General features: G+C 43.7%; 1 protein-coding gene across 3 annotated transcripts in view; it reads right to left on the bottom strand.

Moving 5' to 3' along the window:
- Positions 1–25,378, bottom strand: part of DGKG (diacylglycerol kinase gamma) — a 224,758-nt gene that overhangs the window by 154,059 nt on the left and 45,321 nt on the right. For all 3 annotated transcript variants that reach the window (XM_070371987.1, XM_070371997.1, XM_070372006.1), the window contains exons 2-3: positions 22,065–22,381; positions 5,875–5,951 (exon numbers count right to left, since the gene is read on the bottom strand). In XM_070371987.1, coding sequence (XP_070228088.1) covers positions 5,875–5,951; positions 22,065–22,131 — 144 coding nt within the window. In that variant the 5' untranslated portion in view covers positions 22,132–22,381. The remainder of the gene's footprint in view (positions 1–5,874; positions 5,952–22,064; positions 22,382–25,378) is intronic.

Genomic DNA, 25,378 nt, shown 5'->3' with positions numbered 1-25,378 from the left:
AAAATAGAGTGTACTAAATGATTTAATAAAAATGAAATTCAGTTGAAGTCTTACATAATGCTCTTAAAAAACCAAAACTGGAAGATATTCAAACAAGACCAATGTAAGATTCAGGAGAACTTGTGACTGATCTAAGGTCCACCACATTTTCCTCCTTGGGTTTTTCTTCAGCAAACTATGTAGGGCTGGACCAGAAGATCTCAAGCTGTAAACTGCTATTAGGTTCTTTCTTAAACTGGCTCCTCTTCCTGACTGTGCTGCTGTGCTGTGCTTAGTTGCTCAGGCCTGTCTGACTCTTTGTGACCCTGTGGACCATAGCCCATCAGGCTCCTCTGTCCATGGGGATTCTCCAGGCAAGAATACTGGAGTGGGTTGCTATGCCCTCCTCCAGGGGATCTTCCCAACTCAGGGATTGAACCTAGGTCTCCCACATTGCAGGTAGATTCTTTACCATCTGTGCCACAAGGGAAGGCCTCCTGACTGTGCAGTTTCTGTTAATGCCAATGGCAGCATTATCCTCTCAATATTCCAGGCTCAGCTTTGAACTCCCAGTTGTCTGAGATCAATTCTTGTCTCTTCCCTTCTTTCTGCTGTTCTTTTGCAACTTCTGTCATATCCAGGTCTTTTTTGTATCCATGGCCCATCTGCCACCAACCTGACAAGGAACGTTGAAGGCCCTCACATTCCTGGTTTCAGACTCTGGTTTCATGTATCCCATCTGGGCCACTGCAATGCCCCTCCAAGCCTTCTCTGCCTCCACTTCCATCTGTTAGCCCTCTCATCTTTCCCATCCTTGCCAGGTTGATCTTCCCAAAGCTCAATTCTGATCAGATTGCTTCCCAACTCAAAAACTTTCCTCAGCTTCTAATTACCCATGGGAGAGTTGAGATCCCTTGTCTGCAAACTTTTAAAATCATGTGCCCTTCTGTTAAGATTTTCAAACATACACTCCCATTTATCTTCACTTACACATTGTATACATGTTACTGTGCTCCTCTACTATACATTCTAAAAGACAAAGAAATTAGAAAAAAATTGATGTAAATAGAAGATCTAATATGCAGAATTGCTGCAGTCCAGTGGATCATCCTGTTCACTCCTTGAGTACTTTGGGATTCAAAGCTCTACTATAATCCCACTCCAACCTAGGTTTGTAGCCACTCCAAGCTCGGAGACCATTCTGGTCTTTTCTCCTCTGATTCTCTACGTGTACCTCTACACACTGATCTCTGTGTTCTTTCCTGGCCAGGCTTTCATGTACTTACATGAACTACTTTCTTGGCCCAACTCAGATGCCACCTCTTCCAGAAAGCCTAGTATGATCTCTTGTGCCTGAATTGCTCTACTTTTCCACCTTGGTTCCTGACTTGCGACGCTCACATTGCTACCCTATAGTTGTTCATGACACACACGCTAAAAGGTAGGGATTTGTCTTATACCATCTTTGTATCCCCCACACCACCTATCATGGTATTTCCTAATAGTATTTTAATGGATGTTGGGTCTCTAGTTGGTATACTTGCTGTCATCAATTACTGTGGGGTCTTTTCAATCAATATATATGTACTGAGTCTCCCAGGTACAAGACAGAGTGCTAGGCACCAATGTGGAACACACTGGTGAATTAGGCATGAGTCCATACTTTTAAGAGACTCAGTGGTAAAGGTACTGAAATAATTCTAATACAGGGTCAACAGTGGTGAGTGCCATAGAAGAAAAACCAACAAACTGTTAGAACTTAGAAAACAGTTATGACTGAGCACATGTTCAATCACTTATGGCCCTGTCCTGGGGAACAAAGTGGTACAAAACAGGCACAGAAACACAGAGCATTCACATCAGAAGAGCTCAGAGTGGACTTGATCGCCTTATATCACCAAGACTCTGGAAGTTAATCTGCCTCAGCCATTTCACAGCAAAGTGAAACCAGAAGCCTCATCTTCCGACTCCCGGTCCAGTGCTCCTGCCATTTTATCTGTCCAGGCCCCGGGGCTGACATCCTGCTCCCTGCCAGTCCCTCTAAGCACCTCAAGTTCAACAGGCAAGGAGATGTGACTAGGGGCCACTTTTAGTGACATCTGGGTTGCAAAAGAATACGTTTTTTTAATCAGTACAGACCAGGTTCAGGGTAGCTGCCTGGTTATTGTGTGATGGGTAGGAAGTGGCTGGTACGTTGCTCAAAGCAGATAACCAACCGCTGTGCAGCACACTGGCAATTCTCAGAGCCCTGAGTAATATCTTAGACACTGCCATTGCTCAGACTTTTTTTTCTTTTTCCCCAGAAAGTGTGACTTTCATGTGGAAACTAGCTAAGCAATTGTTAATTCTTCTACAGGCTAAAAAGGAAGGAGAACGAGATGAAGAGTCTGTTGATCACTGTCTTGCTTAAGTCTTGAAACAACCATATGAGATGGTACTGTTACTGTCATGCGGTGGATGAAAAAATAATTCTGGAAACATAACTTGCTCAAGCAAGAGGCAGAGCTGTGCTTCGTGCTAAGATGCTACCAGGTCCCCCTACCTTTTTGGCTTCACTGTTTCTGTCTACTTTCTTGAGTCTTCAGTGGCACTCTGTTCTCCAGAGAATCACGTGGTGCCAGCGGGCAAGGGCATGCTTATCATGGCCACATGCAGCCACTCTACAAACTTTCCTTTCTGGCCTCGCTTTCCTAAGCAGCCTGCCCCTTCCAACAGCTAACTCACTGCTCGTTGAGACATTTCAGCAGCAGTAAGCCATCAAGCTCAAGAGAATTCAAACCCTTGTTTCTGAACCCCGTGCTGGCACATTATACCTACTTGAAGCCAGCCACACTGTGAGAGAGAATGAAATCAGAGTGATGGAGCTCCCCTGGGACACAGAAATGCCAGGGTATAAAGAGCGGGGGGCGGGCAGCCCAATGGAGGTGGGGGTGGCAGCAAGCTCATAGCAGCCAAGCTGCTCCCTGCTTCTGTAAGCTCCTGTGGCCTTCACACCCTCTGCAGCCCTGACCAAACTGTGCCCTCCTACTCGTCAGCCTCAGGGCGGACAGGCTGATTCACACCACCCCCACTGGTCTTTGTTCCTATGTTTTTGGAGGTGGGGGTGGCAACTGGGGGCTGCAAGGTCTTTGCTGCCTCTGGCATCCTTTCTGCATGGTTTGTCCTCAGGGATGTTCTTTGCAATGGTGCGTTTTCAGTCTGGTCCCTGTTCTGGCAATCCTCTTTCTGCTTTACTCTCAGGTGGTTTATGCATTTTATCCAAAGCACCTCTCAGGTGTGCCCCTAGGGTATGGGCTCTGTTGACTCTTTCCTAGGACCCAGCCGAGAAGGAACCGACTCAAGGTCTACTGGAAGGATGACAACATGAATAAATAAGTGGCCAGCCTCCTCCCAAGTTTGTCCTGATGATCAGTAGCTTTTCTGCAATTAGCCCTCATAAAAAGACCCAGGACCAGGGAAGAAGGAGTTGAGTTTAAAACATTCTGGGGAAAGGGAACAGAAGGGGAATAATAATAGGCACTATTTTCAGTGTCCTTAAAGTCTTAGACATTTTTCAGAAATCATCTTATGTAGTCCACTCAACTGTAAACTTCAAGGTCTTTCTTTTTGGTTGTTATTATCTTCAGTTCACAGATGAAGAAATTGAGGCTCAAGCAGGTGAAATATTCAAGGTCACATTGCTGGTTTGTAGCAAAGGTAGGAGTCTAAACTAAGATCCTGTGACTCCAGGGTCATGGCTCTCAAACTTGGCCCTGCCAGTAGGAAGTAATTCTGGAGGGAGGCCAGGAACTGTACTTCCTCATCTTTATGTCTTCTACAGTGTCCAGCACAGTGCCTGGACTCTCAGAAAACTTTACATGAGCTGAATTTGAAAGTAAGAAAAGTCTTGCATACATTTATTCATTCAACAAATGTTTGTTGGGTGCCTGCTATGAGCCAGATACTCTTCTGGACACTGAGGACATAGCAGTGAACAAAAATATTCCAATGGAAGAGATAGGCAATTAAATAATTAAGTTATATAGTGTGACAGATGGTGAGAAGTACCAAGGAGAAACATAAGGCAGAGCGGGAAGATATGAAGCGTAGGGAAAGTAGGGCTTAACATTTTAGATAGAGAATGTGACATCCACTGAGAAGGTGATTTGAGCAAACACTTGCAGGAGGTGAAGGAATGAATGATATGAATAGCTAGGGGAGGAACACAGCAGGAAGAGGCCGGAGCAAAGGCACAGATATTACAGTTAAAGTGACCTTCACTTGTTTGATGGCATCAAAGAGGCTAATAAGGCTGGGAAAAAATGAGAAGAAGATTAGCAGGAGATGAGGTCTGAGAGTAGGATAGGGGTGCAGATTGTAATGACCTTGATTTTTGACTCTAGTAGCAGATGGGCAGACCAGAAGAGATTGTGGAACAGGGCAGTGATATGATCTGACTTCAGTTTTAACAGACTGCTCAGTATGTGTGTGAAGAATAGATTTTCAAGGTCAAGAGCAAAAACAAGGAGCCCAATGAGGAGACTGCTGACGCAGGTCAGGGTGGTAGCAGAGCATGTAGTGGGATGTGTCTGGAATTTGGGTGTATTTTGAAGGTAGAAGTGATGGAGTTGCTGATAAATTAGCTGAGAGATGTGAGGAAAGCAGAAAAGAGAAAATTCAATGATGACTCCATAGTTTAAGGCTGAATAACTTGAAATGTGGAGCTGTCGTTTACTGAAATGGGAAAGACTGCTGGAAAAACAGGTTTTATAGAGGAAGATGAAAAAGCTCAGTTAGCTTATGTTAAGTTTCATATTCCTATTTGATTTTCAAGTAGAAATGTCAAGTAAAGGGGTAAGAGAAAAATCAGGAGAGTGTAGTGTCCTGAAAACCAAGTGAAAAAAGTAGTGGAGGATTTGACTAATCATGTCCAATGCTGTTGAGTAAAGTGACTTGAGTACAGCCACATGGAGGTTCTTGGCTGTCTCAACTAGTGGTTGGCTACATGCTGATTGAAGAACTTTGAGAAAAGTGGGAAAAAGAGAAATTGGAAGCAATGAGTATAGACACATCTTTTGAACAGCTTATTTGTGATAAAGGATAGGAGAGAGACAAAGTGGTAGCTGCAGGGAGAAGTGGAGTCAGAGGAGTTTTTTTTTTTAATATAGGAGAAATAGCAGTATGTTTATTTGTTGATGGGACAGATCTAATATTTAGAGAAAACTGATGGGAAGAGACAGAGTGAGAGTGAGAGAGAAATATGTTGCTGAAGCAAGGCCCGTCAGTGGGCCAAAGAGGATGGGACTGAGTGTACAAGTGAGGGGCTGAGATGAGATCAGAGCATGGAGAGTTGACCCAGTTACAGGAGAAACAGTATAGCTAGGTGGGCACATAAGTTGAGTATCTTGGGGACGAGTTCTTCTGATTGTTTCTATTTTCTCAGTGATGTAGAAAACATTCGATGACTGGGAATTGAGGAGGGGAGGAGGATAAGAGATCTGAGGAGAGAAGAGACGCTGAAAGGGTGAATGGACTTGTGAGGTCGTGAGAGAGTGAAGTTGCTCAGTTGTGTCTGACTCTTTAAGACCCCATGGACTGTAGCCCACCAGGCTCCTCCGTCCATGGGATTTTCCAGGCAAGAGTACTGGAGTGGGTTGCCATTTCCTTCTCCAGGGAATCTTCCTGACCCAGGGACTGAACCCAGGTTTCCCGAATTGTAGGCAGATGCTTTACCATCTGAACCACCAGGGTATGGACTTGGGGAACATATAACTCCAGGTAGCATCAATGGCATCAATGAAACTTGGGAGAAAATGTGTTGAGAAGCAAATTCTTCACAGTGAGCTAAACTTCGAACAAATTATGGAAAGGCTAGAATATGGGGTTTTTAAAGGCTTGAAATGAAAATGTTCTTACCTCATGTGGGCCATATTGTTTGAGGCTCCCACCCTCATTAAATTCAGCCAAGACATACTTTATCTTCTTGGAAGAATCTGGAAAGACATAACCCATATGTGAAACATTGGTAAACAGCAAATGGGAGCTAGGCCAAGTCAATCCTTCATGTGTAATGCTGGTTATGATGGAGCAGCCCCTCATTTCCAGAACCACATGGAAGAATGTCACCTTTATCTGCCTTTCTGCCCTCTCAGTTCTTTTTTTTTCAGTACATTTTCACTCTTGCTGTATGAACTATCTTTCTAAAACACAAATTTGATTAGATCATGTCTCTGCTCAAACCCTTTAAATGGTTCTTAATTTTCCAGGATAAAGCTTAACTCCCTTTGCCCATATACACGTACTTGGTGATCTGATCCAGCCTACTCCTTATCTCTTACTTTAACCATTCATTCACTCCATTTTCCAGCCATGTCAAATCACATGTCTAGAAATTTCTGAACACACTGTGTACTCTTTCATGGAGTCTCTTTTCTGCATGGCAAACTTCAATCAATTCTCAGTAGCCAGCTGAAATGTTGACTCCCTTGAAAAGCCTTATTTTACTAGTCAGTCAATCACTCCCTCCTCTGGCTCCCACATGACTTGCACATAACTGTGTAACAGCACTTGTCATATAGTGCTATAGTTATTAACTTGCCCATCTTTTGCCTGGTTCTACCTTCAGAGCTGTAAGTCTTTGTATATCATACCAACTGACACATTATTAGTGCTCAGAAGAATAATACATTAGATGATCAAATAAATATCTGAGCAGAAATTTTAAAGCATTTAAAATGTTAATTAAATGGATGGGTGGGCATCAAGCCTGGCAAGGTTCTGTCCTTGGTGCTGAAACAGAGGCAGGCTTCATACGCATGTAGTTTGGAAAAATTCTGCTTTCCACAGGAAGTCATTTAGAAACTACAAGAGAAAATGGTGGCTTTTCTTTTATAAGGGACTTTGGAGTCAAGAAAAGACAATCAATAATTGTTACATCCTGAGTGTATCCTGTGTAGTTACCAGTACTCTAGACATCAAAGAAAACCAGAATTTCTGGGTTCTCCCTCTCACAGTATTGTGAATAAGTAACAGCTTTTCAAGCTCCATTACTGCAGCAATTTAAGCATCTGAACAAAGGGCAATGTCATTAAACGCTGACGTGGGATTCCTTGGCATTTGGGCTCTTTGTATAGAGGGTTGTGCTTTCTTAGGCCCATGTAAAGTAGATATGCCTGTGCTGGGCTGTTCTTCATGACTTTGCTGACTTGGATTCAATCAAGCACAAGTTCTAATCATTTCAGGATTGAGACAAATTGAAATGCCACAGGAAAATGCTGCTGTTGCCTAAAAATGGACATTTCTCTCTGAAATTCAAAACAGATGTTGGAAAACTAATAGCTCAGTAAGATCCAGGCAACAGATGCCATCAGTTTGGGCTGCTTCCACTCAATTCAGAAAACACTATGGAGGGTAAGACACTGCTAGGTACTGTTGATGAACTAGTTGGGGACAGGATCTGAATAACTGCGGTAATAATAGTGATGCCTTATTAAAGACCTTTACTACACATTCTCATATACTCTCCCCTACCAACCTGTGCAAATTTGGTAATATTTTCTTCGGTTGACAGATGAAGGAAACTGAAATTTAGAAACGTTAAGTGACTTACCTAAGAGTCAGGGTTTTGACTCAGGTCTAGTCTGGTTCAAAAGTCTATATTACTTTTCCTTAAGCACTATTTACTAGTACTTCCCAAACATTTGCTAACACAAATGTAATTAATACACAAGTGTAATTACATCACAATATGTAATTAATGCTGCGATAATGATATGAAGCTCAAGGAAGCACCGAGTGGGTAAGAAGTAAAATGAACAGGGAAGAAGTAAGCTAGAATGGGGTAGGGTTAGGGTGGGGACTGGGGATGGCCTGTGAAGGAGGTGGCATTTGAAATGGGCTATAAAAAATAAGGTTTTGAAAGGTAGACATGAAGCAGGCAGGGTATTCTTAGAAGAGACAGGGTGAACCAAGATATGGAGATAGATGAGCATTACAGGACCTTTAGGCAAAGTTAGAACCAGAGAGTAGTCAGAGCCAGATTTGTGGGGGTACTGAATGCCGACTTAAGGACATTGATTTCAAATTGTTAAAAACTTTTTCAGAAGTAGAGTAGCAGAACCAGGTCTGTTTGTTAAAAGTCACTCAGGCAACAGAATGGAAGAGAGGTTAGTATTAGGTAAGATTTCAGTTAAGGGCACGTATGCATTGTACTCAAATTACTCTAGGAGTAGCTTAAATATTTGGGGAAAACACTCAATTTCAATGGGAGATTTTCAGCTCAGCCAGAGTAGACACATTTTTTAAAAAATGAAAAATTTGGAGCCTGAGTCTTCCTGGTTGTGGCTTCTGCAAAAGTAACATAGAGACAGCATTTTGATTGAGAACCAAGGGAGTGATTTCACTTGAATTTTTCATGTTATTGCCACACTTTAGAGATTCCCCAGTTCATTCTCACAGAAATTGTTTGGTTCTCAAGTGCTATTGAGCTAATCCTGCTTTATCCTTAAATGTATGATATGCACATTTATATACACATGTGGTGGTGGTGGTTTAGCTGCTAAGTCGTGTCTGACTCTTGTGACCCCTTGGACTATAGCCTCCCAGGCTCCTCTGTCCATGGAGATTCTCCAGCCAAGAATACTGGAGTGGGTTGCCATTTCCTTCTCCAGGGGATCTTCCTGACCCTGGAATTGAACCCAGGTCTCCTGCATTACAGGCAGATTCTTTACTGACTGAGCTACAAGGGAAGCCCCTATATATGCATAGGTGTATATATTTATCTTACGTACAAACATATACACACATGTATTCATCATATGTACACATTCAAGTAAACAGATGGAAGCATGTTCATTCTTTGACCACTAGCCTCAAATTAAATAGAAAAAAGCAATCCAAGAGATTGCTGGCTCCTGAATTTCCACGAGAGGTGTTTCTCACCATACATTTACATCAATCTCCTTTATAGGTTTTTATGAGTTCAGAGCATCAAACAATTCCTTTTTTTTTTTTAAGGGAAACAATTCCATTTCAAAAAACAAAAATCAAAAAAGGGAAAAATTCTAATTCTCAAACTTGAGACCCATTACTTTCTCCTTGGTGGTCTTTGATACGTTATTTCCTTCTCAACAGATTTCAGGGCTGGGTTTCTCTTTCCCTGAGGAATAAGTGGGCGCTGCGCCATCTTGTTTGTCTGAAGACAGTTGAGCACAACGAGGGGCTTCTTCAGAGCATTCCTTGATCTTACTTCAGGTGCCACGTGTACCTGAGGGTGCGAGAGCACAGCCTCAGTAGAGACCGCCCCATCCACACCTGTGCGGTGAGACCCCCTCCAGACGTAGGAGAGACCGCCCCATCCACGCCTGTGCGGTGAGACCCCCTCCAGACGCAGGAGACAGAGCTCCATTTCTGAGTGTGCAAAGCAGGGCCACGTCCACAGTTCTTTTCTATAACAACTCCTATTTTGAGTACCTGCTATGTGCTAAGCACTGTCCTAGTCAGTTCATGCATTTTATTTAAATCTCCACAATATAACCCTTCAGATAAGTCACTCCTATTTTAGAGAAGAAGAAACTGAGGTGTATGGAAATTAAATGATTCTTTCAAAGACACAGAGCTAGTAAGTGAGTCACTCTTATTTTTAACACATCTAATAGTGTAACACAGTTGTCAGAGTCATTGGATACACGAATACAAGTAAATCAGAAGATAATGCCCTTTCTCCATGACAATAGCTCTCAAAGCAGGCTGCGTGTTAAAATCACCTGAGGATCCCTAAGCACACTGAATCCCAGGCCTCACACCAGACCAATTAAATCAACATCTCTGGGGGAACTCAAGAATCAGTATATGTTAAAAGCTTCTGCAGGTTCAAACATATATATAGTCAAAGTTGAGAAACCACTGTTCTATAATGTGGTTTTATTATTAGTAATAATAATAAATTAGAATGCTGCTGAAAATGTTGGATAACCATTGCAAAAGGGGAAAAAATCTAAAAATGTGCTTGTCTAATATTCCTTATTGTTTAAGTGGACAACACTAAAGAGCTCCACCCAACAAGTCAACTTACTCAGCTGTTGGCAACGTAGGGACACATTGGCAGGACCATCACTATGGTCTGGACCATAACTCACTATGGCAGGACCATCAGTACACAGTTTTACCTTAAATCAGAAGTTTAGAAGGCTCTTTGCTGTGATCAAGGTTGCTAGCTGTAACAGCTGCTTTAAGAAGTTTCAGTCCAAAGTTGTTTCTTAATGCCAAGAATTCTGAGATTTTAACCAACCACTTGTTCCTAGCGTTTGAGCAAATTCAAAGCCTGTTTAAGGAGAGAATCTGGCCCTACTCATAGGCATCTCTGATGCCATGTTTGCGTGGGACAGGGATGTCCTCTGTCTGAACAAACAGACACATCTGGAGCTTCAGTGTTCACAGCAGAATGTGAGCTGTGCTGCCTGAACTGGGACTTAATGTTTATGGGCCATTTTCTAGTTAGGAGCCCTGATGACACTAATCAGACACTGATCAAGTTTCCATTAAACTTGGAAATAACTATAAAGCAACATTTTAAAAAGAGAACCTGAAAACCCATAGAAGAGAGTGAAAATCTAAAGTACATGATAACTCTCCATTCTTTGAAGTTCCCAATCCATACAAGTGGACTGCCTGGGGCTAAGGTTAGCTGAGGCTCCAATACTTTGGCCATCTGATGTGAAGAGCCGACTCACTGGAAAAGACCCTGATTCTGAGAAAGATTGAGGACAGGAGGAGAAGGGTGTGGTAGAGGATGACAACATTGGATAGCATCACTGACTCAATGGACAGGAGTGTGAGCAAACTCTGGGAGACAGTGAAGGTCAGGGAAGCCTGGCGTGCTGCAGTCCATGGGGTCACAAAGAGTTGGACATGCCTGAAAGACTGCAAGAAGGTTTAAATGCAGATTCAGATTCAGTAGATCTGGGTCATTGCCTGAAATTCTGCATTTCAAGGAAGGACTTGGGAGATACCAATTATGTAGGTCCAAGGATCTCAGTTTGCAAGAGCAGACCTGAAGCAACCTGTACATTTGCATCTGACTAGTAAGGCTTGTCTGTCACAACACACACACAAAAACATGATGCTGAGCCTAGAGGAACATATTCCACAGACAGGGAAGATAATAAATGACTCTCAACCCAGGGAAGAACAGACACAGAAAGAGGGAGAAGGGAAAGCTGAAGAATGAAGGGAAAAAAACCCTAGATTTTCCTTCTTCCAGTGAGGCCTGGGATGCATGAGGAAGTTTTATAAGTACCCAGAAAGTCAGGAACACAGTAAGATGCACAAAAGCAAGAGTAGGGTTTTCCAAGGGTCCTGGAAAGGAGGAAGACAATGTCAGAACAGAGATTCCAGGTCAGCAGCACCGCTTCAAAAGGCCCACCTTTGCAGCCAGGACGAGTCAGGCCCTGGGGTGGAATGTAGGAAGCATGTGTAGGAAGTGCAGCATCATAAGCATGGGCCCATCCTCCCATTTATGCTTCTTTTCCTGTCCTGCTTCTCCTCAGCATGTAGCCCACTGCCTGATCAAAAATTGATGTTCAATAAAAATTTATGGAATAAATGAGATCATGGCATCTGGTCCCATCACTTCATGGGAAATAGAAGGGGAAACAGTGGCAACAGTGTCAGACTTTATTTTTTGGAGCTCCAAAATCACTGCAGATGGTGACTGCAGCCATGAAATTAAAAGACACTTACTCCTTGGAAGGAAAGTTATGACCAACCTAGACAGCATATTCAAAAGCAGAGACATTACTTTGCCAACAAAGGTCCGTCTAGTCAAGGCTATGGTTTTTCCTGTGGTCATGTATGGATGTGAGAGTTGGACTGTGAAGAAGGCTGAGCACTGAAGAATTGATGCATTTGAACTGTGGTGTTGGAGAAGACTCTTGAGAGTCCCTTGGACTGCAAGGAGATCCAACCAGTCCATTCTAAAGGAGATCAGCCCTGGGATTTCTTTGGAAGGAATGATGCTGAAGCTGAAACTCCAGTACTTTGGCCACCTCATGCGAAGAGTTGACTCATTGGAAAAGACCCTGATGCTGGGAGGGATTGGGGGCAGGAGGAGAAGGGGATGACAGAGGATGAGATGGCTGGATGGCATCACCGACTCGATGGACGTGAGTTTGAGTGAACTCCGGGAGTTGGTGATGGACAGGGAGGCCTGGCGTGCTGCAATTCATGGGGTCAGAAAGAGTCGGGCACGACTGAGCAACTGAACTGAACTGAAAAAAGGGACTGGGCTTGTCATGCTTGTTCCATATGTCCTATATTCCAAGAGGCATAAGGAGAAAAGGTAGACCAGTGGTTCTCAATCCTGGCTGCATGTTGAAATGACCAGGGGAGCTTCAAACATCCCTGATGCCTGAGTCTCATGCTTACAGGTGATAATTAAATGGTCCAGAGATGGGGGAGTTTGTGGGCAGGACATCACAATCGTTTAAAGCCTCCTAGGTATTTCCAATTTGCAGCTAAGGCTGAGGACCACTGGGGCCCACCAAGCTAACTATTTGGGGAAACCCATGGAAGTGAATGTTCTGCTGCAGTTCTGAAGGTTATATATAGAATAAGAGAAAAATACTTTATCAGCCAAAATTCCCACGGCTTCAATGTAAAGAAAACCCTCCTCAGGATATTAAGACTTTCTGATTTATCATAAATGACCTGAATGACTTGTATGGCTTTTTATATAAGTAGAATTTGCATTGCTAGCAAGATTTCCCACTTTTTCTCCAAATAATTTAGCCTCATCAGTCACAGGTGGAGGAATGCAGGAATAGTTACCTTCTTGCAACTAAAAGTGTAGTTCCTAGACCAGCAGTATCAGCATTACCTGGGAGCTTGTTAGAATCTCAAAACAAGCCCAGACCTACTGATTCAGAATCTGCATTTTAACAAAATCCAAGAGTTCCACAATCACTGTGGACGGTGACTACAGCCATGAAATTAAAAGACGCTTGCTCCTTGGAAGAAAAGCTATGACAAACCTACACAGCATGTTAAAAAGCAGAGACATTACTTTGCCAACAAAGGTCCGTATAGTCAAAGCTATGGTTTTTCCAGTAGTCATGTATGGATGTGAGATTGGACCATAAAAAAGGCTGAGCGCTGAAGAATTGATGCTTTCAAACTGTGGTGCTAGAGAAGACTCTTGAGAGTCACATGGACAGCAAGGAGATCCAACCAGTCCATCCTAAAGGAAATTGATTCTGAATATTCATTGGAAGGACTGATGTTGAAGCTGAAACTCCAATACTTTGGCCACCAAATGTGAAGAGCTGACTCATTAGAAAAGACCCTGGGATGCTGGGAAAGATTGAGGGCAGGAGGAAAAGGGGGCAACAGAGGATGATGGTTGGATGGCATTATCGATTCAATGGACATGAGTTTGAGCAACCTCTGGGAGATAGAGAAGGACAGGGAAGCCTGGTGTCCATGGGGTGGCAAAGAGTTGGACACGACTTAGCAACTGAACAACAACAAAGATTTATGGGCACATTCAAATTTGAGAGCCACTGTTTCAATGAAGTCCCTCCCTATCCATAGCTTCTGTGACTGCTTGTGGGCAGAGTTCCAGTCATTACTAATGAAAAGAAGGCCAGCTGTACCAAAAGAGATGTGTGTGAGAAATAGCTGTGATTATCCCTTTCAAGATGGAAGCACCTAGACACGACCCTTTATGGGCCCAGGGTTCCATGAACATTTGATTAAATCTCACTCTACTGGCCCATATAAATAGCAAAGTTTCAAGAAAGCTTACTTACAGCTTTCCATTGTTGTACAAATTAGCCTTAAACATTTTCTCTGACTCCTATATTACACTGACAGGTTTGAGGTTTGAGCTATAAATTCCCTACATCTTAAAGTAAAAAAACTTTGCCTTAATTTGATTCTACTGAAATACACTTCTGAATAGCACAATTTACTTATTCAGTATTTTTAAAATGTATAGAAAATTTTTGTTCAGGAAGGAAGAGTCTATCAGGGCTACCCAGCACCGAGTACCTTGATTATCTGTTGGAATTCAACACCTGGGAACCAGCATGGGGGTTAAGCTTTCCTGCCCAGGAATACTACCTGGGGCTCCCTTTCATCTCATTTATTCCCACTATTCTGAGGTTATGGAAGGAAGAATATAGGTGGAAAAGACCCTCAGATTCTTCTGTCAAGACCTAAATAGAATAGAAACATAAAGTTGTGTGTGTGGGGGGGTGATGTCCCATCTCAGGGCCTTAGAAGGGCACTGAAGTAAATCCCAGTTTTGTCTCTATTTCTTTGTATGTCACTATTATTTTTAAAATTCCCTAAAACTCAGAAATAAGAAAAATAAGTGGGCAACACATCTTTTCAATGTCATATGGAACAAAGGCTATTTAAGGACTGCCTAATGGAGGTACTTAGTTAACTCACTGTTTACTATTGATTAAAACACATTAAATGTCCCAGACTTAGTGAAGTTATATGTTAACATACAGATTTTTTTTTTCCAGCAGAGATGCACAGAACTTCTATGAAACAGATAACCTGAAAGATTAGGGTTTGCTGTCCTATAACCAGTTTTGTATCTAACCAAGCAATCTTAATTGGAAAAGACCCCGATGCTGGGAGAGATTTTGAACAGGAGGAGAAGGGGACGACAGAGGATGAGATGGTTGGATGGCATCACCAACTCAATGGACGTGAGTCTGAGCAAACTCTGGGAGATGATGAAGGACAGGGAAGCCTAGCATGCTGCAGTCCACGGGGTCACAAAGAGTCAGACATGACTGAGCGACTGAACAACAACAGAGCAATCTTATCCTTGCATTTATTTATGAAATTGCCTAACTAGGAATTTATGGATTTGATCTGTATCCATCCAGGGACCATATCTCACTTCTCAACTTTAATGTCTTACTGGCCCCTCCACTAATTGAGCTAAATAAAATCTTGGGCAAAAGTTTATTAAAAATTTTGTTCTATTAAATATATATATTCTTTATCAATGTATGGTTGAAAGTTGAGCTCCAATGAGTAGATTCTGTTTAATTTGTTGGAACTGAAGTGAAACAAATTAAACTTGACCTCAAATTGAAAACATTGGTTCTAATTCTTATTCTGCCACTGATTTTCTGCGTGACCTTCAGGAATCACTGAGCTTTTCTGAATTCAGTGTTCTCATTTGTAAAATGGATGGTAGTTGGATTTGATCATGGCTAAGATCTCTCCTAGCTTTAAAAAGTCTACAAAATAAAGCAACCACTAACTGATGTGGGAAATGTTTGGCTTCATTTCTTAGAGAATTAAAGGTGAAAATGGATGTTTTATCAGGATTTTTTTCCTTTTTTGCTTTATGAATAAGAAGTTAATTTCTATCCTTGGTAAATCATAGGGAAAAAACCCTCCCCCCAAACAGGATCAGGAAAATAAGCCAATTATATTTCTGAAGTTGTTAGGAGGTGGGTCAGTAGAAGGCATTTCCATATGCTCATGTTCTCCAAATTTGAAAAAGAAACCTGTTTAAACACAGAACTAAGTATTGAAAGGACTAATGAAGGTCATTTAATCAACCAGACATCTAAGGCTCCTATCTCTCTAATGTCTCAGCCAACTCTGCTCAGACAGTTCTAGCAAAAGGAAACAGTGGTTTTGAGTCCATTCTGTTTCATCTTAGACAGGTTTGATCATTAGGAAGCAATGTATCCCTTACAGTCTTTTTCTGATGATTTCCTTCAATTTGTCCTAAAGCTACTTCTTAAAGCCATTCACTGTTAACTTTACACCCTTTTCCCACAATAGTACTGTGGCTATTTTTAATACAACTAGTGCTCCCTCACTCTTCCCTGAGTCTCCCCCTTTACAGCAAATATACATAGTGTTTTCATCTATTTCTTCAAAAGTAGGCCTTGAGGCCCCTCACCATGCTATAGGCACTTCTCAACAAGTTCTGCTTTGTCCATTGTAAACTGTGGTGCCCAGAAATAAATCCAGTTCTCTAGAGAGGCCTGATTAGTGTAGGAGAGAATGTAGATATTTATTTGCCTTACTAGAAATTGCTGCTAAGTCACTTCAGTCGTGTCTGACTCTGTGTGACCCCATAGATGGCAGCCCACCAGGCTCCCTCATCCCTGGGATTCTCCAGGCAAGAACACTGGAGTGGGTTGCCATTTCCTTCTCCAATGCATGAAAGTGGAAAGTGAAAGTGAAGTCGCTCAGTTGTGTCCGACCCTCAGTGACCCCATGGACTGCAGCCTTCCAGGCTCCTCCATCCATGGGATTTCCAAGCAGGAGTACTGGAGTGGGGTGCCATTGCCTTCTCTGAAAGTGAAAGTCACTCAGTCGTGTCCGACTCTTTGCGACCACATGGACTATACAGTCCATGGAATTCTCTAGGCCAGAACACTGAAGTGGGTAGCCTTTCCCTTCTCCAGGGGATCTTCCCAACCCAGGGATGGATCGAACCCAGGTCTCCTGCATTGTAGGCAGATTCTTTACCAGCTGAGCCACAAGGGAAGCCCTGATTCTATTAATACATCCTGTGATCACAGTTGGGCTTCTCCAGAGGGTCAGTGGTAAAGAATCTACTTGCCAAGGCAGGAGATGCAGGAGACGTAGGTTCAATCCCTGGGTCAGGAAGATCCCCTGGAGTAGGAAATGGCAACTCACTTCAGCATTCTTGTCTGGAGAATCCCATGGACAGTGGAGCTTCATGAGCTACAGTCCATGGGGTTGCAAAGGGTCAGACACGACTGAAGTGACTGAGCACACAGGCAAGATCACAACCAGTAACTTGGTTAAATAAAATAATGTATACACACTCAAAAGAAATCTCTATAACCACTAAAAACCATGCTCCTGGAAAGTACTGGGTGATTCAGACATGCATCCTGCCATGCTGTGCGCTAGGCAGTGTCCAGAGATGGCTCTGTCAGTTTTCCTCCCCACTATGTGAGCCACATCTCCATGAGACGTGGAGTCCATTCCTCCACCCCATCAAGTCTGGCCCAGGTCTGTGACTGCTTTGACCAGTGGAATGTGGAGAGAGTTATGGTCTAGCACTCAACCCAGGCATTGAAAAGGTCTGCTGCTGTTTTTATATCTTGGAGCTCTGAGCCACATGTACAAAGTCCAAGCTACCCTGCTGGCAAGAGATGCCACGTGGAGAGGCCCTGAAAAAAAGTTGAATTATTAGTTGCTCAGTCATGTCCAACTCTTTGTGACCTGGACTGTAGCCTGTCAAGCCCTTCAGTCCATAGAAATCTCCAGGCAAGAATACTAGAGTGGGTTGCCATTTCCTTCTCCAGTGGATCTTCCCTACCCAGGGACTGAACCTGGGTCTCCCACACAGCAGGCAGATTCTTTACCTTCTGAGCCACCAGGGAAGATTAGAAAGTGCTTGGAGGAACAGGCCCCATGGAGGAGCACTGAGGTACTGGCAAGTGAGTGAACAGGCCATACAGGGCCATGTGAGGCATCCCAGCTGCAACCCCAAACACTGTGGAGCACAAACAAGTCTTGCTGGGCCCTGGCCAGGTGCCCAAGCCACAGGATCATGGGAACAAAATCCAAATGGGTGTTTCGACCTATCAAATTTTGAGCCTGTTTTGACTCAGCAATGGATAACTGAAACATATTGTTAGAGTGAAGAAAACAGCACGCAAAATAGTCTAGATGTTTGTTTTTTAAATATATATGTATATGTGTGTAATATGTATTTTAATGTTTATATTTATACATAAACATACGAGTTGTGGTTATCACTGAAAGAGAGGATCGTGTGTGTGTGCCCGCACGCACGCGCTCGGTCGTGTTCAACTCTTTGCGAGCCCATGGACTGTAGCCCGCCAAGCTCCTCTGTCCATGGAATTCTCCAGGCCAAGAATACTGCAGTGGGTTGTCATGTCCTCCTCCAGGGGATCTTCCAACCCAGGGATCAAACTAGCGCCACCTGCATTGCAGGCGGAATTTTTTACCCAGTGAGTCATCAGAGAAGTGTGATAGGATCATGAGTAGCTTTAAATTTCATCTTTTCACTTTCAAAATTTTTACATTTGTTTTTATTTGGTAACAAAAAAGCTTCTTAAACTGTCATACTATTCTTTTGACAAGCACTCTTAATTCACATTGCACAGTGGGAAAGAATACACTTGCTGATGTAGGAGATGCTGGAGACCTGGGTTCTATTCCATCCCTGGGTCAGGAAGATCCCCTGGAGTAGGAAATAGAAACCCACTCCAGTACTCTTGCCTGAGGAATTCCATGGACAGAGGAGCCTGGTGGGCTACAGTCCATGGGGTCACAGAGAGCTGGACATGACTAAGCACACGTGTTCGCCAGGCCACTGTCAATTATATAATATATAAAATATCCAAGGGTAGTTTAACACAGCTTCTCCCCTGACTGAAGCACACCAGAGAAGGTGCAGGGTTTATGCTCCTGAAGCAGCATATCGAAAACCTCTTGTCCTGAAATTCTTGGCCTCTCCTACCTAGAACTCCACTGGAGAAAGTTCTTAATTTTCAGCCTGTACACTTCAGCTATTCTGCTGTTGTAAAGCTCCTGTTTTTATGGTTATGGAAGAGCAGTTGCTATGGAAATGCAATATGACTAAATGCCAGAATGTGTCTAAAATTGGTAGAAGTGCCTTGTTCAGGGTTTCCTCTGAGGATTAATCATTTTCTAAGAATCGTATCTTTTCCTCTTTTCTGTTAGAACAGTGGTGCTAGAGCCCCTTGTCCTGTCCTGGAACACAGACAAAATGAGGATGGATCCAAGAAGGATAGAGCTGATGGTTGGAAAAAAGACCACAGAGCAGCCACTTCCTACCAAATACTTGAGTTTCTTTCACCCCCTGCCTCCACAATGGCTTTGCCACATCTGGATCCCTCTGTCCCTTACTGTGCACAGATTCACAGGCTTTGAGGTGTCTCTGCTGGCTTCCTTTTATTCCACAAGTTTTGAGGATACTTCCTCAGTAATTTCCCACAAATTAGCATCTGTTCATTGCCACATTCCCCATTTCAGCTCTGTGCCTCAGCTCAGATGAGAGACTTCATCCAAAGGACTTGTCCGCCGTCCCTGACCTGGCAACTTTCTCATCCAGATCACCCTGCACTCAGCCATCAGATCCATGGCTCCACATTTTGCCACTCAGTCCAAAGGCTACGCCTTGACAGGCAGGGCCCCAGGCCTTCTTCTACCCGCTCCTACCCCTGTCTGCTTCCCCATCCTCCTGCTCCTTCTCCTCACCTGGCCCAGAAGCTCTTCTTACCTCCGCACAGACAATCTCCCCTTTGCTCCCCTTCTCCTTTGCTCCCCCTGTTTCAACTCCTCCCCCTACCATCTACTATTCACGTCTTAAACTCTTTTCTACACAGGCTTCACCCAGATGGATCCTCTGTTACAAGTTGTCTCCCCTGCAAATTGATATGTTGAAGTCCTAATTCCTCAGTACCTCAGAATGTGACCTTATTTGGAAACAGGGTCATGGCAGAGGTAAGTAGTTAAGATGAGGTCTTACTAGAGTAGGGTGGGTTCAATCCAAAACGACTCTATCCAGACACAGAGAACAGACTTGTGGTGCCAAGGTGAGGCGCGGGAGGGATGGACTGGGAGTTTAGGGTTAGCAGATGCAAGCTATTACATACAGGATGATAAACAACAGAATCCTATTGTATAGCATGGGGACTGTATTCAATACCCTTTGATAAATCATTATGGAAAAGAAAATAAAAATAAATGTGTATAGATGTATAACTAAGTCACTTTGCTGTACAGCAGAAATTAACACAACATTGTAAATCAACTATATACTTCAATAAAAAACAAATTTAAAAAGTAAGGATTAAAAAAAAAGGCTTTCCACATAAAGAGGGAAATTTGGACACTGAGACATGTGTATAGTGAGAGTACCATGTGAAAACTAAAGGGAGAAGACAGTCATCCATAAGCCGAGGAAACAGATCTTTCCCTCACAGCCCTCAGGAGGAGCCTGGATTTTGGACTTCTGGCCCTAAGAACTGTGAGAGACTTTCTGTCATCCTGTGTGTGCTGCGCTTAGTCACTCAGTTGTGTCCAACTCTTTGCAATCCCGTGGACTGTAGTCCGCCAGGATCCTCTGTCCACGGGGATTCTCCAGGCAAGAATACTGGAGTGGGTTGCCATGCCCTTCTCCAGGAGATCTTCCTGACCAAGGGATGGAACCCAGGTCTCCCACATAGCAGGTGGATTCTTTACCGACTGAGCCACATTCTAATCCACTCCCTTCAGTCTCCTCCAGCCCTAAATTCCCTTCTCCTTTGTGTGTGGTTTCCCTGCTGCCTTGAGTCTGTTCTCTGCTTGTGTCAAAGTCCATTTCTGACGCCCTAACAAGGTTCCTATTCCTCAGGCAAAGCCTTATCTCTCTGCTGCTTCTTCCTCCCTGACAGGGCCTGATACTTTGTTGACCCACAGAGTGGGCAGAATTAGATGAGTTTACCTTGGAGGGTGATTCCTTACTCCTTATCAATTCATTTCAGAGGCCTCTAAATCTACTGTGGTCATACAAGAGGACACAGGCTCCAGAGTACCAGGGAGAGACAGACTTTGAGACCCATAAACTATGCAACCCCATGAATTTTAGCAACCCTGTGAAACCCTGCCAGTCTCCACTGTCCATGGGATTCTCAAGGCAACAACACTGGAGTGGGTAGCCATTCCCTTCTCCAGGGGATCTTCCCGAACCAGAGGAACCCCAGTCCTCCTGCATTGTGGGCAGATTCTTTACCATCTGAGCCATCAAGGAAGCCCATGACTAACACTTACCCTGGAGGGTGATGCCTTGCTCCTTGCCAATACACTTCAGACTTCTCTAAATCTACTGTGGTCATACAAGAGGACATGGGCTCCAGAGTACCAGGGAGAAACAGACCAGCAGTCCTACTGGTGGATCACATGGAATCATGGGGTGTTAGGCATGAGGGACCACAGGGAAAGATCATCTAGTCCAACCCTCTCATTTTGCATAAGAGGACACTAAGGCTGGGGGTGTGGGGGAGGGGATCTAAAGGGTGGGGCGGGTGTTAAGGGCTGTCACATCACAGAAACAACGCCAGAGCTGGCACTGAGCCTGGCTCCCTGACTCCCAGACCAGTGCCCTGTGGAAGTGGGACAGGCTGCCCTACTTCAGAGGATGATCTGCCTGGGCAAGTGCTGTAGGGCAGGTCAAGGAGCGACAGATTGAATGACCTACAAAAACACCAGCACAGTTAATACGAAGGGAGAGGAGTTAGAAAAATAGGGTGGAGTTAGGAGTGCTGCTGAGGGCTCTGAAAGACAAAGGGCTCTGTAAAAATCAGTTCTGTTGCACAATCATGACGGGCACTGTGTGTGTGCAGAGTGAAGCGGTCAGCCAGGACCAACTCCTGTTAACAATCAGGACTAGGAGTGGCCAGTGGGGGGCACAACTGTGGGGCCGTGTGTGTATGTGGGCCTTGCCACCACTGTTGATGCACTGACATTGTTCCTGGGTGCAGCTAGTGAAACCGAGAGCCCCATCTAAAAGCCCAGGCTTTTCAATACAAAGTGAAGGAAGTGACATGCATCAGAATCCTGTATCTTACTGAAAGAAGGCCTTGGGTCCAACACAGGAGTATATTAAAGCAAATGACTGAGTAACATTGTAACCAAGCAGGCTGCAGCCTTTCAAAAGGTAGGCTAGAAAGAGGTTTTGACAAGCTGAGAAAACACAATCTTACATTATTTAAAAAAATGAAGACCGAAAAGGAAAAAGGTATATTCAGGAATTCAACCAAGTAAAGCAATATACACAAGACAGGAATGTGACAAAATGCTCATAGCGTTTAGCTGTGATTTTTTAACCTACTTTTTATTTTTCTTCCCTGGATATTCCAGATTTCTCTGGTGAGAATGTATCATTTACAGAGTATAAAGATAATTGCATTTTTATGTTTAAAGACACAAATTTTATTTTTATAAGGAGATAATAAGTTGATCTCATTCTCTTTGCTTTGCTACTCTGCTCTCCAAAAATGCTCTCCCCAACCAAGAGGAAATCCCACCCGAGATGGGTCCATCCGTTTACTCACATTCTGCATATTTCTGGAGTTGGCCAAATTCTTCTGGAGTGAGGGACACCCACCGATCTTCACTCATCTTCCCTGGGTGTGAGCGCTTGAGGCTTGGGAGAGAGTTTTGTTCACCAGGCTGTAGCCGTGGCCCAGCTTAGGGCCTGGCTCATTGCAGGTACGCAACAGACAAGCCCTTCAGGAAATTTCTCGAGGACCCAGGTGTCTATGGCAGCAGCAGGTTGTCGTTAAGCAGATGAGAGAAGACCTCTGCTATTCCTCAGGCAACAATATCCTTCTATCTGTAGTCAAGGTATATTCAGAAATCCTTGCTCTTCCTGGGGCGAGTAGAAAAGATATTGTAAATGAGAATGTTAGAACACATGTCATCTTTTCTTATTAAAAAAAGAAAAAAATCCTCAAATGTTCTTTGCTGAAAGCTCTGTTGGAGACAGTGGTTTTCAAGCAGTGGGGGAATGCCACCCCAGGGGAGTCAGAAGAGGACACACAGACAGACAAGTACAAGTCCAGACAGCTGGATGGCCGGGATGGGGGTTGCATAGCCCATATACAGAGGCAGCCATACTCCTAAACTCTGGGAAATTTTAAACGTCCCTCATCAGAGGTGGTAGTAAGGCCACCTAAGAGCATCCTCCAGGCATGAAAATACTCCAGGCTGTCGGGTGTCTCATGAGAAAGTACAGGGACAGTAGCCCACGGGGCGTGATTTGAAAGGTAAGCCAATCTCTTCTCCACTGATTTCTAAATTCCACTGATTTCTAAATTCCACCATTAGAGGTGCTTACCTTCCTCTGATGAGTTACTAAGCCACTCTGAAAGTTCAAATACCAACCCTCCCCCTCAAGGCTGGCTGGCATCTTAGTGACTCTTTCCTCTTAGAACCATAAAAAATATAATTAGAGGGAAGGCCTGCCTTCCTGGTGCAGATGAGCCTAAGAGAAGAGGGAGTGGATTCAGACAAATACTTAATATCTTTTCCTTTGAGCCCCTCCTGGCTCCATCAGTTCTAAATCAGTTTAATGGGTTGTGAAATTAATGTGGCAGGCTAAGACCAGCATCTAAAAACATGATATAGAATAGCACAGAATGGAATGGAATGATGGAATTGAAAATAAGAGTGTGTCTTCTTTCAGTTATACATACATGTATACACCTATCACAATGCAAAATGTATCTCTTATTCTGAGTTGAGGTTTAAAAACGTTGAAAAGTGACCAGCCTAATAGGACAAGAAATAAAGACTGATGTTACCCAAAATCAAGCCCAGTTTTAATAAAAGAGAATCCACTGTAGAGAGTCAGGGTTGAAGGCAAGTCTACGAGTCTGAGGATCTGAGGAATGGTGAAGGGGCTGGAAGAGATGATGGAGCGAGGAGGCAGACTGGACAGTTCTCTGGGATGGCACTTAGACTTGGTTGGTATAGACCTGGAGGGCTGAGCTAGAGCTGAGGGAAAGTGCAGGCAGAAGATACATGTTCTGCAAGGAGAGCAAGATCGTCCATTAGTCGGAGCTCGCCAACAGTAGGAAGAAATACATGGCAAGGGAGTGAGATGCTTGTATATCAGGGAGCATCCAAACTCTAGTTTCTCTCCTTAAAAAGTTTAATTTTCTTCTTAATCCACTGGCCCACTGAGTTCTGTTTCTGGGCACCCGGTCTTGCCTAGTTTCCAGTCGTGAAACTTAATAAAGGGAACACTCACTAAAATGGAGCAGGGAGGCCAGAAGGGGGAGCTCTTTTGCAATTATCACAGAGGTCAATTACAGGAGCAATTGTCAATCATAGACCCCAGCAGTTCAGTTCGGTTCAGTTGCTCAGTCGTGTCGGACTCTTTGCGACCCCATGGACTGCAGCACGCCAGGCTTCCCTGTCCATCACCAACTCCCCAAGCCTACTCAAACTGATGTCCGTTGAATCAGTGATGCCATCCAACCATCTCATCCTCTGTCATCCCCTTCTCCTCCCGCCTTCAATCCTTCCCAGCATCAGGGTCTTTTCAAATAAGTCAGTTCTTTGAATCAGGTGGCCAAAGTATTGGAGTTTCAGCTTCAGCATCAGTCCTTCCAATGAATATTCAGGACTGATTTCCTTTAGGATGGACTGGTTGGATCTCCTTGCAGTCCAAGGGACTCTCAAGAGTCTTCTCCAACACCACAGTTCAAAAGCATCAATTCTTTGGCCCTCAGCTTTCTTTATAGTCCAATTCTCACATCCATACATGACTACTGGAAAAACCATAGCTTTGACTAGACAGACCTTTGTTGGCAATGTAATGTGTCTGCTTTTTAATATGCTGTCTAGGTTGGTCATAACTTTTCTTCCAAGGAGCAAGTGTCTTTTAATTTCATGGCTGCAGTCACTATCTGCAATGATTTTGGACCCCAACAGAAGTATTAATGGGAAAGAACCATCAAGCACAGGCCCAACAGGAAAAGATATACATTGCATTTCCTACAAAAAATTGACTACCCCAGAGACTTCCCTGGTGGTCCAGTAGCTAAGACTCTGTGCTCCGAATGCAGGGGGCCTGGGTTCAATCCTTAGTCAGGGAACTAGATCCTACGTGCAGTAACTAAGACACAGAGCAGAAAAATAAATAAATAAATAAATGAAAAATAAATAGTTTCTTTGGGAAAAAAAAAGGAAATTGACTACCTCAGCAACTCAACAACCAATGAGTAATGGTCATCACCATGAACTCTCACTTTTCTCCCATGGACTTTTGTTCAAAACACCCCCTTCTCAACTTCCTCCTTTTTCTTGATAAAATAACATTCCTCTCTTTTACATGTTGGACTTGCCTGTGGCTTTTGCCACAGCTCACTTGTTTCAAAGTGCAATTCCTCTGCTATGCCTGAATAAATCCATTTGCTATTAAAATAACTGGCTGTTTTATTTTTAAGGTCAAAACCACTGACCCAATTGCCAAATCCAACAGGCACGTTCAAGCCTTCCTTGCATTCTTTGCACTCACTGCGGCCTTATCCTCAGCAGAAAACAACCCCCTGGAAACTCTTTCATCTTTCTACGTGTTCCTCCTCAGTCTCCTTCCACTTCTTTTGCCACTGTTAAATACTGTGTGCTGAATACTGCCCCATTCTCACCCTACATCCCTTCCCTGGGGGACTTCATCCACCTCCATGACTTCAATAACTCCCGGGCACGCTGCTCATTCCCTCAGTCATGTCCAACTCTTTGCGACCATGGACTGTAGCCCATCAGGCTCCTTTGTCCATGGGATTCTCCAGGCAAAAACACTGGAGTAGGTTGCCATGCCCTCCTCCAGGGGATCTTCCTGACCCAAGGATCAAACCCT

This window comes from Bos mutus, chromosome 1 (genome assembly GCF_027580195.1).
Source record: "Bos mutus isolate GX-2022 chromosome 1, NWIPB_WYAK_1.1, whole genome shotgun sequence".
Taxonomy (NCBI): Eukaryota; Metazoa; Chordata; class Mammalia; order Artiodactyla; family Bovidae; genus Bos; species Bos mutus.
This window is presented reverse-complemented; position numbering and strand designations above follow the sequence as displayed.